At 42.8% G+C, this 19,288-nt stretch overlaps 1 protein-coding gene across 6 annotated transcripts in view; it reads right to left on the bottom strand.

The window, feature by feature from the left end:
- The window catches only part of KMT2A (lysine methyltransferase 2A), an 85,634-nt gene that overhangs the window by 23,768 nt on the left and 42,578 nt on the right, over positions 1 to 19,288 (bottom strand). For 2 of the 6 annotated variants that reach the window (XM_045483007.1, XM_045483011.1), the window contains 17 exons: positions 16,078 to 16,224; positions 15,326 to 15,421; positions 14,968 to 15,088; positions 13,800 to 13,922; positions 13,163 to 13,347; positions 11,800 to 11,973; positions 10,781 to 10,891; positions 10,400 to 10,473; positions 9,546 to 9,739; positions 9,095 to 9,201; positions 8,119 to 8,256; positions 6,917 to 7,075; positions 6,545 to 6,662; positions 6,344 to 6,422; positions 5,146 to 5,306; positions 4,601 to 4,783; positions 139 to 4,381 (listed from right to left, as the gene is read on the bottom strand). In XM_045483007.1, the coding sequence (XP_045338963.1) occupies positions 139 to 4,381; positions 4,601 to 4,783; positions 5,146 to 5,306; positions 6,344 to 6,422; positions 6,545 to 6,662; positions 6,917 to 7,075; positions 8,119 to 8,256; positions 9,095 to 9,201; positions 9,546 to 9,739; positions 10,400 to 10,473; positions 10,781 to 10,891; positions 11,800 to 11,973; positions 13,163 to 13,347; positions 13,800 to 13,922; positions 14,968 to 15,088; positions 15,326 to 15,421; positions 16,078 to 16,224 (6,413 nt within the window). The remainder of the gene's footprint in view (positions 1 to 138; positions 4,382 to 4,600; positions 4,784 to 5,145; positions 5,307 to 6,343; positions 6,423 to 6,544; positions 6,663 to 6,916; positions 7,076 to 8,118; positions 8,257 to 9,094; positions 9,202 to 9,545; positions 9,740 to 10,399; positions 10,474 to 10,780; positions 10,892 to 11,799; positions 11,974 to 13,162; positions 13,348 to 13,799; positions 13,923 to 14,967; positions 15,089 to 15,325; positions 15,422 to 16,077; positions 16,225 to 19,288) is intronic. The other 4 variants (XM_045483009.1, XM_045483012.1, XM_045483008.1 and 1 more) reach the window with 3 other exon arrangements.

Genomic DNA, 19,288 nt, shown 5'->3' with positions numbered 1-19,288 from the left:
AAAAAAAATCAAAGTCACAACCCAGAACACCCCCGAGCAATGCAACACGTCCCTCCCAGAAGACTGCCACTGCCCCAGCCTCTAGTCCCGAGCACAAGATCCTGCCCACCCAGCAGAGCGGATATTGGCATCTCTCACCCTGTGACTGAGGTCAGGGATGTCGCGCTGGCTTCCTGGTCTGGAATGTGTGCTTCAGAAGAACTGGTCCGCGAATGGGAAACTTTGTGCTTCTTGCCATTCCCTTTGTCCAAAGGCAGCTGAATCCGTTTGATTTTTGGTTTGGGTTTGGTGGGACCTGGCACGGAGGGGCTTGCTGACTGCTGCCCAGAGGACGGAGAGCCCCCAGGAGAGGCTGAGCTGGCTTGCATAGCTGAGGATAAAGCCTTGTTCTGCTCCAGCCCCACGCTGTTGGGGGCATCTACTGTCTGGGGAAAGCTGGCTCCCTGGGTCCCTGGAGCAGAATCAAGATCACGCTGGGAAGGGAGAATCCCAGTTTTGCTGGCAAGGAGCTGGTTCACGTGCTGAAGCTGATAGTGTTCTTCTGCTTCCCCCGGAGGCGAGGCGGCCGTTATGCCCGCGGTCTGAGCAGAGGGGAGCACGCAGATGCTAGACGCCGCTGTCATCGCGGCAGGAGGAGCCTGGGATGTCCCCAGTTGCGGAAACATTCCTGAACTTGGTGGTAAAGCCACAGGCTGGTCCTGCATCCCCAGGCTCTGCTGACTGGCTTTGATTAAAAGGTTGCTTATTGAGCCAATATCCGGGGTGCCGAGCAGCCTGGGGTTGGTTAACGCGACATGTCCCGGAACTGACGCACTGCTCGTAGGGGTTGTTGCGGTTTGCATGGATACAACGTTCAAGACGGAGGAACCGGATGCCAAGCCAGACACAGGCCCCGCGGTGAGGTGGCCAGTGTCCTGGCTTATTGTTGATGCGCCCGCCGCCGCCGCGGCAGTGCCTCCCACACTCTGCGGTAACAGCGGAGCCTGTTCAAAATACATGATGCCAGATTTAGACCTTTTTATGATGTTGGGGACAGTTCGGTGAGATGAAGTGTTAAGTGAGCCCAAATCTAGCAGATTGGGATGATTTGGCAGCTGGGAGGGTGTGAAGTTAATCAGTGTCATGTTAGAAACCACATCGGAAGGGGCAATGTTTGAAGGGTTGCTAGAGGGAGCGAGTTTTTTATTCTTTCGGGTCTGCAGACGAGATATGGGTCTTTTCTTGAGTCCAGAGGATGGAGTGGCTACTGTGGTACTGAGGTCTGTCCTCTGGCTGGCTTCTGAAACCAAAAGTTGGGGATCTGGAGGAGGCTGAACCCCAATAAGTAGGCCTGAAGGAGGGCTGTTGATGTTGGGTGGGAAACTACTTTGAGTAGCTGCGGGGAAGGAATGTAAGTGCTGGCGATGAGACATGGGGAGCAATCCTTTGCTAGCAGGAGGGAAGAGAGATGGAGAAGTTGGCAAGCTTGGATTTAGTCCCGTGGCTAGGGTGAGACCACTTCCCATGGGCCCCAATACCGAAGTATTTGTCTCCATCACATTGGGTGTAGAACTAACAGAAGAGGTCAATTGGATTTTTTGGGTCACTCCATTTGGAAGAGTTTGGAGAACATAAAGTGGCTGCATGTTCTGGTTAACAACAATGAGTTTCTCAGTGGCTGGTTTCAGGTGGGGTGGAGTGGTCTGGACAGCTGCATTAGAAATCTGAGATGGGCCAGGACTCTCGGTAGAGTTGGGCACATATTTCTGGTTCTGGATAGGAACAGTAGGGGAAACAGGTACCTGAAGGCCGGGGGTGCTACTGTTTCTAGTTAAATCCTGATTGTTGCCATGACCCTGCTCCACTGAACCACAAGGAGGGCTGGAGATGTGGTCCGCGTCCATGTGTCCTTGGATAAAATGATCGGGAGTCATGTGGCCTTCGGGCGTCGGATCTACTCCGGGACTCAGCAGTGCCGAGTCCCCTTCAGAGGAGGCCACAGACTTCTCTGTGATGGTCACCCTCTTCTCTCCTGAGTCGGAGATCACAGCCAGTCTACTGGCATTCTGGCTGGGGACCGTGGGACTCCGGGTGGTCAGGACGGACAGATCAGACGGCAGCTCCAGGGGCAGCTCGAACTGCTCCTCTGCTGAGATAGAGGAGGAGACGCTACTGTCCACAGGTTCTGTCGTGGGCAGCTGCTGAGAAAACACTTCGAAAAGACCCATGTCCTTTTCCCGGTTACTGTCGAGACCCAAGCCTTCACCGAGATTTAGGAGTTCCGACGAAGAGGACTCTGGGCTCTCGCCCAAAGCCTGCATGGATGGGGTATTCTTTAGGACGAAGTCCATGATGTCCGAGGGCAGGATGTTCCCACAGTCGTCGCTGTTGTTGTTATCCGAGTCCGATTTCAGGAGCTCGGTGTTGTAGGTGTCTAGTAGGTTCTTGTCCGACGGGGTGCTCGTGTGGACTCTGCGGCTTGACTCCAATGAGCTGAGCTGAGCCTCCAAGGAATCCTGCCCCTGTGTTTTAACTCTGCTCACAGAGTGGCAGTTATCCATCTTTGGCTCATTTTTGTGGCCCACGGAACTCTTAATGACGTGCTCTTTCTCGCCGGCGTCTTCAGGCCGCTCCATCTTTAAGTTCTCCGTTCCGTTTTCTTTGCCGTTTCTCTTTGGAATCTGGCTGCTCTTCCTCGCTGTGGCTGTGACGCTCGTATCGCTCTCTGTGCCGTCATCGACACCATCCAGCTGAGAAATCTTCGGGAGGTCACACTGTTCTTCCTCCCGAAATAGATTATGGGATGCCAGCCGTTCCTCTCCGCCTGAAGAAATCACCGTCCTAGTGAAATTGTAATAATATAAGTCATCTTCATCAGAAGTGCTTAGGTCATCGGCCCCATCCACCTGTCCCTCAGCTGATCTCTTGCCTCGTTTCTTCCCAGTTGAGCTGCTGTAGAATGGAATGTCTTCTTCACCGTACGATCTTACCCCATAGAGTGGGGTGAGCCCGAAGAACATGTTAGAGCGTGCCCGGGCACTGCGACGGGGGTATCTCCTCTTGAAAGAGCCATCCTCCTGAGGTTTGGGACCATCTGGAAGCATCAGGTTTCTGTCCTGAACCGGAAGATTCTGATAATTGTTACTTTGAGAATCCTGGGATGAGGTATTATTGGGGCTTGGCTGGGCCACTGGACCATCTCCTGGACTTTCAGAGGCTGAAACTGGTTCTGTTGGAGATGCTGACTCTATTTGCAGAGGGGAAACGGGACTACTTTCTTTCAGGGTATTCTTGGACTGGCCCTCACTTTCCATTTTGAGAGGCGTCAGTGTCACTTTGACCGTGCGTTTCCGGGGTGTCTGTAATTCCTTGGCAGGTCCTTCTACTTGCATGGATGGAGCTTTGGGGACTCCTGGCATAGACAGGACTTTGTCTCCAATCTTATCAGAAGAAACATTATTACATGGTCGTTGCCCCATAAATTCTGGAGTCAAAACTTCATCAACAAACTCCGGCTTTAGGTTTCCTTCCTCACCGGTGGTCACCTGACCAGGTTCCAAAAAAGACTTACTGGAATGTTTTTCTTTGAAAGTTTCTTTACAAGACTTTTTTCCTTTCTGTCTCCTGTCCCTGGAACTAGATCCCACGTGTTCATTGACAATGGATGACCTGTTGCTCACTCCAGACAGCTTCAAGGTTTTGACTTCCGCATCTCCCTCAGGAGAGGGGTTTACTGATTGGTTAGAGTCTGCGTGTTGGTCTCGATCGTTCCTTTGCCCTCTCAGATGGAGTGGGGGGAAGGAGAGGGCCTCTTTAGAAGAAAACGGCACTGAAGAGAGTTCAGCAAAAGTGCCCATCTTGCTAGCATTTAATTCTCCAGAGGCTGTGTTATGAAGCTGCGGGGCCAGCTTGGGAATGCCAGGATAAGCCACAGCATGTGCAGATCCCTCTGAACTCTTGGAACCTGGCACTTTGGCCTTCTCTCCCTTCAAAGAGGAGCTCTTGGATGCCAAGTCGGAAGCACTGGAATGCTTCATTTCTGAAGATGAAGATCCGTCCAAGTGACTGGTTTTAGTGCCCATAGTAACCACTGTCCTTTGCAAATTTGAAGAGGTGGGAGTGTTTTGCCCTAAGTTACTGTTTGAGTTCAGCGGTCCTAAGACATGATCAACTGCTTTGGCACTTGACTCAAGATCTGTGGCAGTCCCGATGGCGGAGACTGAGGGAACACTATTCCTGGAGTAAGTACTCCCAGTTCTCACTGGAGACATTATCCGGAGTTTAGACCGCTGGGGTGACAGGGAAGAAGTGCTGTGTCGCCTGGAGCCAATGCTTCGGAGTCCAGAGGAGAGTAAAGGGTCACCCACTGTGACTATTTCATGAGTGGTTGGGGTAGGACTTCCTGAACAAGAGAGAGAAAATAATAGTCGATTACAGAGAGGGACAAACGTGCGGTAGCCACTGCTTTCAATGACTCGGCAATGACTTTTCACTGAAAACTGCAACGATCAAGATTTTCAGCAAGCCAAAGTCACTGAGATAAAGTTGCCTGCAAGAACCACGGGCTAATCTTTGAGCTAACCTTTTTGGGTCAAGTTCATCAACAAAGTAGGTCCTTTACCTGCAGAAGGCAATGGCCGACAGCCAGGGGATCTCTGTGTTGGAGAGTAACTAGGTGTTCGAATCCTAGGGACCTTCGAGATGACATGATAAAAACAGGAACCAGAGGTTTGCGAATGAGGTCGGTCTGGTGAGGGAGGACTTATAATTTCAGCTGTGTTCTGACTTTCTTTAGATGAAATTTCTGTGGTAGGAAAGAAACACTCGTTACTAAAAAAAAAGTCCAATTAAAATATCCATCAAATGGGGGCGCCTGCCTGGCTCCGCGGGAGGAGCATGCACTCTTGAACTCGGGACTGTGGGTTCGAGCCCCACGTTGGGTGTATAAGGTTACTTAAAAATAAAATCTTAAAGAAATAAAATAAAATAAAATAAAATAAAATAAAATAAAATAAAATAAAATAAACAAACCAATAAAAAGTAAGCTATTAAGGTAAAAATCAAAATAGAAACAAATGACACCTCCCAGAGGGATGACGTTTTTCTGCCTTCAATCACGGTACTCCCAAAAATCAAACTCAAGTCCCATCTCGATTAAAGTCTCACCTGCAAAAGACGTGGGACTGTGAGCGATGGTCCTGTTTTCATCGTGCTCCACAGTGCTGTTGATATCTGGCTCTACAACCGGAGGACGGCACTCCACTATCTTGCACGTGTACACACAGCGCTTGCGAGCATCCGTGGTACTCCAGTACACCCTGGAACACCTGGCAAACAGATCCATCAAAATCACCACCAGCGAGAGTACAGAGGCGGAGACGAACATGTGCCCAAACCTCTCCTCATCCTCGGTTCCCTGGCCTCCTGGGTTGACAGAATTCAGCTTCACTTCATGGATTCTTATTATAGATCCCCCTGGCTAGGCCGTTCCAAGCTTTTTGAAATTCTTGGTTTTTCCTAGTCTCTCAGAAAATAGCATAACATCTTTTTTTATTGTAGCGTAAGCAGGAGACAAAAATAGTACAAGATCCTAAAATGCAGAGAAAGAAAAATACTAACTGCTACAAGAAATAGTTCTTGACCTGCGGGAAGGGATTACTGCCCCGCCGGGTGTCCGAAGTGAGGAAAGAGCAAACCCGAAGTGTTTCCTTTGGGAGAAAAGCCCCACAACACAAGGGAAATGTAACTGCTTCCAATCTGCGGGATGCTGATGGAGCCTGGTTTATACAAAGGGCTGCCGGCTAAATGCAGAGTATAGACGGTGCCGCCAGAATTGGAATGCAGAATAAATTGTGAGTATATATAGCAAAATGAGGCTCCAAAATGGGAGAGCTAGAAAAGGAATTTTAAATTTATACTGTCAGCCTGCTAGAAGTTTCAGACATTTGCTTCACATAGGAAAGATGATAAATGCTCACTGGAGAATATGATTATTATTGTGGGGGGTTTATATTTTTGGACTGAGGACAGAGGCATGAGGGGTTTGTCTGATCCACTACAACAATCTGGACTTCTGAATCCAGATAAATGGAACTCTTAAGAGACTGACCTCACGTTTTCTATTTAGGTTTTATTTGGAAATGATTCTGAAAGTATGCCAATAGTACTTTCCTTCTATACGTGGATTTAGCAGACATAAACTGATACTTTAGTCCCAATCTACAAGAAGTAGCAAAAAACGGAGTTAATTTGCAGTAGCAGTTAAAAGTAGCTAACAAGTATGGCTCTCCATTCAACGACCTGCTCATGGTTCGGGGTGCTCAAGCTGCGGGGGTTGGGGTCTTCTCTCTACAGTGCTACTTACTGATATCCGATAGGAAAAAGCTTATCTTCACAGTCAGAGAGATCATTCAGAATTCCTAAGCAGTCAATTGTCATGGAGCCTGACCAAGGAAAGAAGAACTAATTAGAGGAGATAATGAGAAGGCTCACTTTTAAACCAGAGACCAGAAAGTACCCCAGTCATACACGGCGCCTTCCCCAACAACGGAGGCCCATGTCCTACCAATCATCATGTGGATATTTTCTGGTTCCAAGCCATTGAGAAACTTCCTTCTCAAGCTGATTCCTTCAAAGTCCACAAACACTCTTCTAAAAACTTCAAATCCATTCTCAGGAACCACCTAAAATGAAAATCCGGCTGTTAATAGGCTGCCCCTTTACACATCATAGGCGTGATACCGATTCTCTCAGAGGGCAAAGTACAGAGCAGATCTCAAAATCACCCTGCTGTTTCACAGGAGGACTTCTGTATTTGCAAGAGAAGGTGATTCTAGGAACACACAGTTGGAAGGTAACACAAAGCTTACCATCTTGCTGTCCTCAGCCTGTTTTCCCTGAACTCCTATAGAATTCGAAAAGTAACGGAAGTTCTCACCTCGCCTTTGATCAAATCCCGATGTCGTTGGCAATATACTTTCTTATCATCCAGAAAGACACAGTTCTTGGCGCGAGAACACATGAAGTGATAGTTGCTGGTGCAGGATGTAAGGCAGCAACCCACAGTGGCTCCTGGCTTTTGGCAGAATTCACATCTCTAACCATCCAGAGAGAATAGAGGCCTAAGTCAGACTTTCAGATGTTTTAAGCCACTTTCCATCTCTAAAGAATTACCCCATTCTGCGTTTCCTACAATTCATTTCTTTTATTGGTAATTGAATTATAGAGAAATGATATGAGCCATAAATCCTCCTCCACAAATCCTCTCTCTCCCACTGCCCCTAGGCCCTAGAACTATTAAATATCACAATTTGATTTAGAACTTAAACCAAACAGTTTTTTTTTTTTTTTTTTCTAGGATGCACGATTGATTTAGAGAAGACAAAATTTCGAAGACTGATACTACAAATATCATCTTGTTAGAAAGGTACTATATCCAAAAGAATTCAGTTCTGGAAAGAGTATACCGATCAGAAACATAAGGGTTCTCTAGTTACTAGGCTTATTAACAGATTAAATTTATCATATGATTCAAAGACTTCCTTCAACTAGCCTGTATGTCAGCACCTTATTCTGTCAATCACAGCCTGGGCTCCTCCCCACAGAAGACTTCCTCCTCTCCATGCAATTGACATGTTTACTTTGCATGTGCTTTTTGTTTGCTTGTCTCTCTCCCTTTTTCTTTCTTTCTTTCTGACAATTCTTCATCTTCTTCCCTCCCTCCAAATATAGTTGTTAAAAATTTTACTCCTTCGTGGCCTTTTCGGACTACTCTCAGCTTCTACTGATCATTTTCCACATCCCTCTTCCTGTGTGTATCTATGTGGGTTTATCCTATGGAACCACAGGGTGTTAATTCAGCTGGGACCTCTGAGGTCATTTTGTCTAAATCACTTAATAAAGTTAACACCCTTCTTGCACAAATTATCTCCCAAACTAGGCAGTACTTTGTTTTCTGTTTCTTTTGTACCATCCTCCAGGGGTCAGAATAGCAATCTGCCTATAGCATACACCACTATTTGCTGCTGGCTACCCATTCTGAAGGCACTATGAAAAGCATCAGCGAGGTAGCATTTAGCCAAGAGAAAACACCTGGAAACAGAGAGAGGCTCTTTTCTGTAACATTTACACAGGTCTTACCAGCTGTTTGCCCCTGATCACAGCCATGTGCACATTCTTTAGTGATCCATCATCGTCTTCAAACACTTCTGCTGACCACAAAGCGCAATTTACATGTGTCCACTCATTTTGGCCAATGTATAGCAAACGGCCAGCATCCTATGAAATCAAGAGATTTCTTTTTTCTTTAAAGAATATAATGCCAAAGAAGGTTTTCCTTGGTATTAGCTTTATCTCAGTCAAGGTAGCATCAACAGTAATTCTTTAACTTGGGGATGCACGCAAAGATCAAAAGTCATTTTTCGATGTTTCTGTTTCTACTTCTCACCTTTCTAGATTACCTCTTCCATGGACTGGAAATATTTTATAAACATAGGGAACAAAAACATTAGCAGTACATGGTAAGTTTATGAAAGTGCGCACTGACTTCTTTAAAACCGTATTTCCAAGCCAGTTCTCTTAGCGTGCGTTTCTTTCTTATAAAACCTTTCTTATTGTAAGCTTACTATGGGCCAGGCACTAAATAAAGCTTGATGAACATTATTTCCTCTAATCCTTATAACCCGCAGTGGTTACGTATTATCATTATCCTCATTTTAAAGATGAAACTGAGAGTCAGGGAGGTTAAGCTCCTCGCCAAGGTCAACAAGTAGGCAGCAGAGTAGAGAAATGAATCCAGGCAGCCTGCCAGGGCTGGGGATCTTAACCACTCTGCTATCCTATGTTAAACACAAGCCTTTAAATATGCAACTTACATATTTTATGGACTCTCATAAAATCTTTTTGAGGAATTTCCTGTAGAAATTATGAGACATCAGCAGGTTAATTGAAGGCAAATCATCTTTTAAATGAAAGAAAAGAAAAAACCCCAAGTGCCACATGCCAGGTGACAAACATTCGTTAAATAAATGGCACCCAGTCATCAAATTTAGACACAAAGGACACACAGTTCATGTGAGCATCTGCTAAGTAGGACCCCTTACACCAAGGTACTTACATTAGCACTGTCATCACCATACATCAAACACAATGCACATTGTCTATTATCCTCGATGCCTGGGGGTGGATTCAGTTCTGGACTATCTTCTCGACTCCTATCAGAACCTTAGAACCCAAAAGACAACCAGTTAAAATTGGCAATACTACGTCTGATTTCCAGGAAGAAAAAAAAAAAAAAAAAAAAAACAACCCACTTAGGCTTCAATAGCCTGCAGCTTATAAAATAAACACTTTCAAAAAGTGTTCAAAGTTATGTTATCTAGCCGTCTGTTACAGCGGTTCTATCGATTTCTTGTTATCGGTCCAAGTTAAGCGAAAACAATGATTGTATTACATTTAAGGATGACCTCGAAATTTCTTTCTAATATGCAAGTGTATTAAATTTAGATTCACGAAGTTGATCATTTGCATCTAGAGAGAAATGGATAATGACTCATTTGGTGCCTTACTCAGAATTGGTGGTGTAGGAGGATGGAGTGGTGTTGGAGAGTCTGGTTCTCCGGGCCCTTTAGGTTTGGGAGCTGGGATGATTTTCTTCATTAAAGGAGGCTGCTCAGTGTGGCTGTTTTCCTCTCGCTCCTGCCACTGAGCATAATTATGGTCAAGTGAAGGTGGAAGCACTGCGTTTGGTAACATCCCACTGCTGAAAATAATTGATTCAACAAGTATTTATTGACCTCCTACGACACACCTAGAACTACACAAAATTATCAAATTCTTGGCATCATCAGGTTACAGCCCCATGCACGAGCCATTCACAGAATGTAAGAACAAGCCACAGATTGTGAAAACGGCCTACATATACAGGACTTTATTATTTAAAAAAATATATTCTCGATACATGACTCTTGGTGAAACGTCCAGAAAGAAATGATAACTTTATCAAAGAATCAAAAGGATTTAGTAGAATAAAATTTTTAAGTTAAATATGGAGACTCAAGAGCAGGAGAGAGCACCATTTGAACCAAATAAAACAGAACCCGGTTATCACAAGTCCAAATACTGAGCTACATATATAGCACGTGGATTGTACCTATGCCACAAGTTAAGCCAAATTCCGGAAAACATAACATATAAAGAAAGAAAAAAAATGGGCAACAGACTATAATAAACATTAAGTATTATCTCTAAAGCAGCATCGAAAAGGCATTTCAAATGATTAATTGTTAATATTAAGACCTAGTCTAAAAAAAAAAAAAAAAAAAAAAAGACCTAGTCTAAAGAAACCTTAATCTAGAAATGTCAGAACTCTCAAATTTCTAGCTGATGAGGAGGAAAAAAAAGGAATACCAAGTTTACTTACTTGCTCGATACTTTATTTGGCTCCCAAAACCTAGACTTTTTGACACTGAACCATGGAAAAACACGTTCCATTTGCTAACAGAAAAATAAACAAACAAACAAATGTAAGCATGTGAACATCCATTTGGAAACCACACAAAAACTAACAACTTCACACCAGCTTCCCTGTCAGTATGAGGATGATTTCAGGCCACTAAGGGAAAGATCCATCCACTCTGGCAACCTCACCAATTTCCTCCCAAAGAATCAGAGGAATTAACTAAACCAAAAGATGTTTTACACACATGGCAAAACAAATCGGAGAAGAGAACAAATCCGTTTTGCTCACAGAGTAATTACCCATAGATGCGCATTAAAAACATGAACTATTAATATCATTCACCCGAATAAAGAAGGACTTGACCATGCTGTTGGCTTTTTTAATTTCTGGCTGTCCTCCATCTGAATTAATGGCTGCTTGAATGATCTTCACGATATCATCACTGAACTCCAACTGTGTACAAAAACAAAGTATTAATTATTCAAAAAGCAGTGTGGTCTCAAAACCACTTCCTGTTCCCTCCTAAATCACCCAGCACAGAAATCCAACAGAAAATGGACACCCTACTTTAATGCAGTGTAATTTGTCTTTAGTGGAGGCTTTTTGAATTCAGTTCTCAATTAACTTGCGGCAGCCAAGAGAAGCCAGGCTAATAAAGCAAGTATGCAAATAAATTAGCTGTTATCATGGCAAGTTACCCAAATAGGACCATGATTTTTTACTCAGATTAAAATGAATAAAACAACTGAATAGCAAATGTGGACCATGAGATTACAGATGTTCCCATACGTTCTTTTTATTTTAAATTTTGTAATTTTTTAAGTAATCTCTACATCCAACGTCGGGCTTGAACTCACAACCTCGGAGATAAGAGTCGAATGCTCCACTGACTGAGCCAGCTGGATGCCCCATCAACAAATGAATGTCAAATATGGACCATGAGATAACAATCATTCCCATACATCCTTAAAACCATACATTTAAAAGACATCTGTCTATAATAAAGATCCTAGACTGAAAGACACATTATTCAGACATGATTTCAAAAGGGGCAAACCAAGTAACTTCACGTTAGCATGTTCCCACAAAGTTTAAATATAAAAATAATTTTAAGGCAAAAATGATTTTCAGCGAACTCAGATGAAAGCCAAACCAGAGAACCGTTCTGAGACACTACCTCCCTGTCTTCTGAAACACAGAGCTAAGAGAGCTCACATATTTTTAGGTATTTAAATCCACATGACGTTGCTAAATATAATACAAACCATCTTTTAATGCTTACTCCCAAGCCTCATCCCCCAAAAGACCCAAAGAAGCTAAAATGGCACTTGGAATGTTGGTAGTTCGTTGGAGAGACATACCACGGATGTGTAACTCCCTTGGTCCATTTTCCTCTTCACTCCTTCCAGATCTAAAGGCTGCTGCTCCTCCTGTTTGCTGACCTCAGTAAGCACCGGCGGGTCAGGCCCTTCCGGGGAGCTGCGGGAAGGTATGCTCTCCTCCGTCTCAGGATTTAAGTCTGGTGGCTTGGCAGCCTGTTGCCAGGAAAGACAGGTTTCTTTTACCTGACACTGAAAATGAGGCACTCGTGTAAATTCTATTAAAATTAATAGATAGCATGGAAGGATTCCTATTATTAAACCTAAAGAACGTGAAAATAATCAGAGATTTCTTAAATAACAGAAAAAGTAATCGGAACGAGCCAGTTCTCTAAGACTTTGACCATGAAAGTCTGTGACTTTGAACTTAGAAGCTTTGCCTGATAACTTCCAAACCTTGTATGAAAACATAGACACCCCCCAGTCCCTTCTGAGGAAGACAGAGATTGCAAATGTTCCTATCCAAAATGTGGAGTTCTATCAAGAGATAAAGCAACAGGCTATCTCTGAGTTCAAGTTATCCATGCGGTTCTTTCAGCATTTTACCTTGAGTTTCTAATAACTGCTCTACAGATGTATATAGTTCACGACTAAAATAGACAAAAAGTAGTGATTTACAAATTGTGCCCTGAGGAGCCTAGGGATTTCCCAGAAGGAAAGGGTCTCTAGCCACATGACTATCATCTTAGATCAGGCCCTCAATCTCTCTCTTCCCCAGATTGATCTAACTGCCTCCCAACCACTATCCCTGCTTCTAGCGTCAGTCCTCACCAATCCTTCCTCTCTCTTCTAGTCAGAATCACTTTTTCTCTAAAAAAGCAACTCTGATCAGGTTACTCTTGGGCGAAGCTCTTCATTGGTCCCTCTCAGACCCTTCAGAGTAGAAAGTCCAAATTTCTTATCATAACAGCAAAGAGGTTCCCTAGACAAGGTCTTACTCTGGGCTCTAAAGATTTTCTTAAAAAAAAAAAAAAAAACCTTTTTTTCCCCTAATGTTTATTCATTTTTGAGAGAGACAGAGAGAGACACAACAGGAGTGGGGAGGGGCAGAGAGAAAGGGAGAGGAAACACAGAATCTGAAGCAGGCTCCAGGCTCTGAGCTGTCAGCACAGACTCTGACGCGGGGTTTGAACCAGATCACGACCTGAGCTGAAGCTGACCGAGCCACCCAGGCACCCCGGCCCTGAAGATTTTCTTAATGGTTGAAAGCCACAACAAGTGACTCTACAAAACTAAATGAAGAATGACACAAAATAAAATTAGAGCAAATAAACCAATATTCCATCACCGGAGAAAACCCACTTCAGAACAAACTCTTAGGAACCGACATGAGACTCGGGCCTACCTGTCGGTAGCGGAGCAAGTGGCTGGTGGTCCGAGAGTTCAGTAAAGCTGTCAGGACTTGCTTCAGAGAGATCTGTAGCTCTTTTTCAAGGGCCAGTCGCCACTCTGCAGGGTGCCGCTCAGTACAGTTCACACAAGTATAGGCCACGCTTTCTGGCAGATTCGATAGAATCTCATACATCTCATCTGGAAAAACAAAAACCTATGATGCTGAGGTGCTCTGAAGGGTGGCAGACAGGGAGAAGAGGACGTTACTCCACTGAATTTAATATAAAGTTGTAGGTTAGGAACAGTAGCAAGACTCTAATATCCCCTAGGAACTGATCCCCACATACTGAGCTCCAAAGGGACGCCAGCAACACTAACCCAGGATTTGGTTACTGGAGGATCGACCAGTTACGGTGCCCACCAAAAGCTAGCAAATGAATATTGTAAATGTTTATGTTCCTGATAAACGAGCACAACTTAACACGACAGTGTTAGAGACCGAAGTTATTTAAGTTATTCTAGAGACCAAGAAGGGAAATTTAAAACGACTCTAAGTAACAGCATGGCCGTAATGTTACGTTTACAGATTACTCTGGGGGCTGTAAATGTACCAAGAAAGAAGAAAACTGTAATAAAAAAAAGACTCCAACCTTCTGTACCTGAAAGATTCTCACATTTGGAGTGGACCCAGCGGTCGCACTTCCCACACTGCATCATCTTGCTCTCGTAGTCATCGTCGTCATAGCACTTGTCACACAGAGGGCAGAAGTTCCCTGTGAGCAAAGCACGCGGTTCAGCGGGGCTCTGGGCCCCGTGCCGGCACCTCTGAGGCTGGGGCTTCTATGTGCCGGAACTTCTTAACAACGCCAGCATAGATCTCCGGTGGGATGCTCACACATCTGTGTGGCGTCAAGATTATTCTGAGCTCTTAGAACATACCACTAATTCCATTTAGACTCCTTTTCTTTTGGAGTAGCCTCCACACCTAACGTGGAGCTTGAACTCACGACCCTGAGATCGAGAGTCACATGCTCTATGGACTGAGCCAGCCAGGCACCCTTATTTAGACTCATTTTTAAAGGTCGTGGGGTAGAGTCTACAGACGACACAATAAAAAAAGAATGAAAGAGAGAATTTTCTCTCTTGAACATTCCAAAGAAATGTCTAGATTTTTTTAAAAAGGTGAGGATATGGGTGTAAAATAACACAGTTAATTTATACCTCCTTATTCCTAGTGATTTAAGTTAGAGCTTAGAGCAGCACTTCAAAAAGTTCAGCACAACATACAACCTTCATCAATTTGTTTTATCCATTATATCCTCTATCATTCTTAATAGACTTAACATTGATTTGCTTATATTAGTAACTTGCTGATATTAGTATAACTTCCAATAGTAAACTTTGTATCATTATTATCCTAAATCAGCAAAACGAGTTTAACGTATTAGTTATTAATTTTTTTCTAGCATATCTATGAAAATAAAACGTTTGATTCAATACCACCTAAAATCACTTCTGAAACAATGAAGTGTCTATGTACCTTACTTTCGGAAATAATGGCTTAGAGCATTTCTTTGTGGTTAGTTATTACAACAAGTCCCCTTAATTCTTCCCATATAAGCTAACAAAATATTTCTAGTTGCTGTAATACTTCGCATAAAGAAAAGAACAAGGCCAGGAATTTAGGAAATGGTCTAAATGGTACCCTTGACAAAATGTGCAAGACTTTCTACTTCACTTCCCTGGAGTGTTCGGTTCACCTCCAGAACAACCAAATATAACGCCTGAAAGTTGATAAAACCGGCTTTTTTGATGTACCTTTAGCAAAGAGTTTGGCACAGTCATGGCACAGTGAAAAATCATGAGACCACTGTGCGTCCCATCCTTTGCCTGGAGTCGTGGATCCACAGCTCTTGCAGCGAACACACTTGGTGCAGATCTGGAAAAGAAAAGAAATTCAGTAGGAATTCATTTTTAGTATCTCGTCTCATTTAAAAAGATCTCGGATGCAATCAGTTTCCAGAGTGGACTTCTTCCCTGGGATGGCTTTCCTTAATAATGAGACCAAAACATTGTTACAATGACATCCTCGAGCAAGGCTCTCCCTGTTACAAGGTGCACGAGCCCCAGAGCTCCATGCCAGTTCGCTCTGAAACAGCACGGTGTGTGCACTCACCCAAACTTTCTTTTTCTTTGTGGGTTTGGTGGGGTAGTTTGGTCCCAGGCACTCAGGGTGATAGCTGTTTCGGCACTTATTACACTCCAGCAGCTGCTGTAGGAAATATAAAGGCAGAGGATGAATAGCTACCAACTTCCAGGTATAAAGTGAGTAGGTCACAGACATGGAAAGCGCAGTGTAGAGAATACAGTCACTAGGACCGTAACGGTGTCGTGCGTTGGCAGATGGCGACGGCACTTCTCACGGTGGGCACTGTGTAATGTACAGAAGTGCTGAATCACTAAGTCGCATGCCAAAAACTAACATAATATTGTATGTCACTTATAATAAAAAAGAAAATTTAAAGGCAAAGGTGGGTATCACATCAATTCACTTGAAACACCTATGACTCAGTGTCCCTTTCATATTTATCTGCAAGTAAAGTATAGCACATCATGATAACAGTTTAAATTTTCTCACGAATTATTTATTCTCAGTGAAAGCATGCGGATTTAGGTCCTGCGAAAGGTCCTCGGTGATGAATGTTCTTATCAGGTAGATTTGATTTACTTTGGGGCATTTTACCTAATGACAATGTTTTCTCCTATATGCCCCAAATTAAAACACAAAAATAGGCAATAAATTATACCTAAATAGTCACGCTAGACTAAGCCAACAAAGAAAAAATATAGGTATAAAACCCAAAAACAAAAGGCAGAGATGGAGAGAGGGGGTAATCCTCTAAAGAGTTCTATCACTTAGTTTTATACCTTTGTAGCCTGGTGCTGCCTTCCACAGACATGACAGAACTTGCAGCGACGACAACACCAATTTTCCAGCTGGTCCTCCAGAGGGCGCTCGTTCTCCTCTAAACAAAACTTGTGGAAGGGCTCACAACAGACTTGGCAATACACAAACTAGGGTAGATGGGAACATAGAAGTTGTCAAATAACATGAAGAAATAGCAACCAAATCCTATGTATATACTTCAGGCTGCAGGAGCCCAACATGTTTTATTCAACATATAATCATTCAGCAATGATTATGTAAAAAAAAAAAAAAAAAGTCCAATATTAGGCATTGCAGGTGATTCAGGGGACTAAAGTAATTAACAGTAGAATTAAAAAAATAACTATATAGGGGCGCCTGGGTGGCTTGGTCGGTTAAGTGTCCGACTTTGGCTCAGGTCATGATCTCGCGGCTGGTTAAGTTCGAGCCCTGCCTCGGGCTCTGTGCTGACAGCATGGAACCTCGAACCTGCTTCAGATTCTGTGTCTCCCTTTCTCTCTGCCCCTCCCCCACTCATGGTCTGTCTCTCTGTCTCAAAAATAAATAAACATTAAAAAATATTTTTAAAGTAACTATATAGATATGTATTTTTTTTATATATAATAAATACATTCCCAGATTTAACAGAATGTGGCTAAGTGCCATAAGCAAGCTACAAGAGCTATGGGAAGGGGGAAATAGGGAGGTTTTGTGTGTTTGCAGGGGAGAGGCAGAAAGAGAATTCCAAGCAGGATCTGTGCTGTCAGTGCAGAGCCCAACGCAGGGCTCGAACCCATGAACTGTGACATCATGACCTGAGTCAAAAGGAAGAGTCAGACACTGAACTGACGGAGCCACCCAGGTACCCTGGGAAGGTTTTAAAGGTTTCCGACAATACACTAAAGACAGTTGTAAGCTCTGGTTTATCCTTTCCATCTGTAATTTTAAAATGATATTTTCATATGGGCATTTTTAAAAATTTTGAGTAAGAATTTTATTTTGCTGGGGCACCTGCATGGCTCAGTTGGTTAAGCGTCCAACTCTTGATTTCGGCTCACGTCATGATCTCACCGTTCATGAGTTCAGGCCCTACATGGGGCCTGATGCTGACAGAGTGGAGTCTGCTTGGGATTCTCTTTGCCCCTCCCCGCTTGTGCTCCCCCCTGCCTCAAAATAAATAAATAAACTTAAAAAAAAAAAGAATTTTATTTTGCCATAACAGAATTATTGGAGCAACTGGTCAAGTCTAAATGAGGTCTATAGATTAGGTTAACAGTAATATACCAGTGTTAATTTCCTGATTTTGATAACTATACTGTGATTACATGAGAATGTCCTTGGTTTTAGGAAATACACACCAAAATATTCAGACGTAAAAGGACACGTCTGCAACTTACTCCCAAAGTTTCAGAAAAAAATGTGTCTGCATATAAAATGTGTATACATATTTAACTTCTCACTTTGTAAAATACGGACACACAAAGAGAAAAGGATAAAGCAAATAAAAATATTGACATTTGAGGGGCACCTGGGTGGCTCAGTCAGTTAAGTTTCCAACTCTTGGTTTCGGCTTAGGTCGTGATCTCTCAGTTGGTGAGTCTGAGCCCCATGTCAAGCTCTATGTTGGAGGTGTGGAGCCTGCTTTGGATTCTCTCTCTCTCTCTCTCTCTCTCTCTCTCTTTCTCAAAATAAATAAACTTAAAAAATTAACATTTGGGAAATCTGGGTGAAGGATATATGGGAATTCTTTGTACTCTAACTTTTCTGCAAATCTGAAATAACATCACCATAAAAAGATTTTTAAAATTCAAGTGCCAGAATTCATTAGGCACTGGTTATGTTTTAGGAGTACAATACAGGCAGTGGGCTATTCCTTTTCTAATTCAGTTTTTAGGAATCCTGTGGGATTGCTGTGCATAACTACACAATTTAAATGAAAGCAATTATAGCCTGAAAAAAATCGTTTTATCATAGAAGTTGAAGGACTGGTGCTACAAGTTATTCATGTGGACAGCATATGTATGGATGCAAAGTATAAAGATTACATACAAGAGATACAGCGGACCCTTGATGTTACAGACCGAATATTCTTCACTGGCTCTTAGCCAAAAGGCGGAGAATCAATTATAGACTGAATATTCTTTTTTTTTTTTAATGTTTTAGTGTTTTTTTTATTTTTGAGAGAGAGACAAGGACGGAGGAAGGGCAGAGAGAGATAGAGACACAGAATCTAAAGAAGGCTCCAGGCTCTGAGCTGTCAGCACAGAGCCTGACGTGGAGCTCGAACCCATGAGCTGTGAGATCATGACCTGAGCCAAAGTGAGACACTTAACTGACTGAGCCACCCAAGCGCCCCCTACACTGAATATTCTTAATCTCAATGGTATCTAAAGCAACCCCACCACTTAGAACAATATTATAGTTCACGACAGGCACTAATAGATTTGCTTAATGAATGAACACCAGACAATAATGTATAATTTTGCTAATGTATAATTTAACATAGCAAGTGGGCAGGGCTGAATCTCTTAGCTCGTGAATGAGTCTCACGGACTGCTCAATATCCACATTACAATCTGGGTTTGGAATTTCGTTATGATACTAAAATACATATGTGATAAAGTAATAAGCGAAGGAGGCATTCTGGAATTGAGGATTGTATGAATGACAAACTTCCGCTTTCTGTTTAAATTGTGCTTTTTTTTCTCTCTTACTGTAAAGGTGGCAGATACTCACTGCAAAAGATTCAAAAGGATAAAGAAAAATAAAGAGAAAGCGAGTCAACCATAACCCAACCACACTTTTAAGATTTTGATGTAAATCTTTCCACAACTCTTTCTGAATAGATTTTTAAAACAATGTCCAAACCAAAATGGGATCACGCTTTACATACCACTTTGTAACCTGCTATTTTAACTCAGTGACGTGTCAAGGACACCTTTCCATGTCAATATCAATCTGTATTATTATGTAGGACTTCATACTTGCCCTTATATGCATGTCTTATGATTATTTTAACCAAGCCCCCGCTCTTTACTGACAAACTTTTGGCTGTTTCCTATTTTTGATTACTATAAAGAGTACTGAAATAAAGTCTTGTATTTATTACATATATAGAGAAAGGTTTATTATATACATGTACGTATACAATACATGTATATATTATGTACATGTATGTTTATATACACGTGTATGTATTGTACACGCACATAT

This window comes from Leopardus geoffroyi, chromosome D1 (genome assembly GCF_018350155.1).
Source record: "Leopardus geoffroyi isolate Oge1 chromosome D1, O.geoffroyi_Oge1_pat1.0, whole genome shotgun sequence".
Taxonomy (NCBI): domain Eukaryota; kingdom Metazoa; phylum Chordata; class Mammalia; order Carnivora; family Felidae; genus Leopardus; species Leopardus geoffroyi.
The sequence above is the reverse complement of the archived record's forward strand: the minus strand, read 5'-3'. Positions and strand labels throughout refer to the sequence as shown.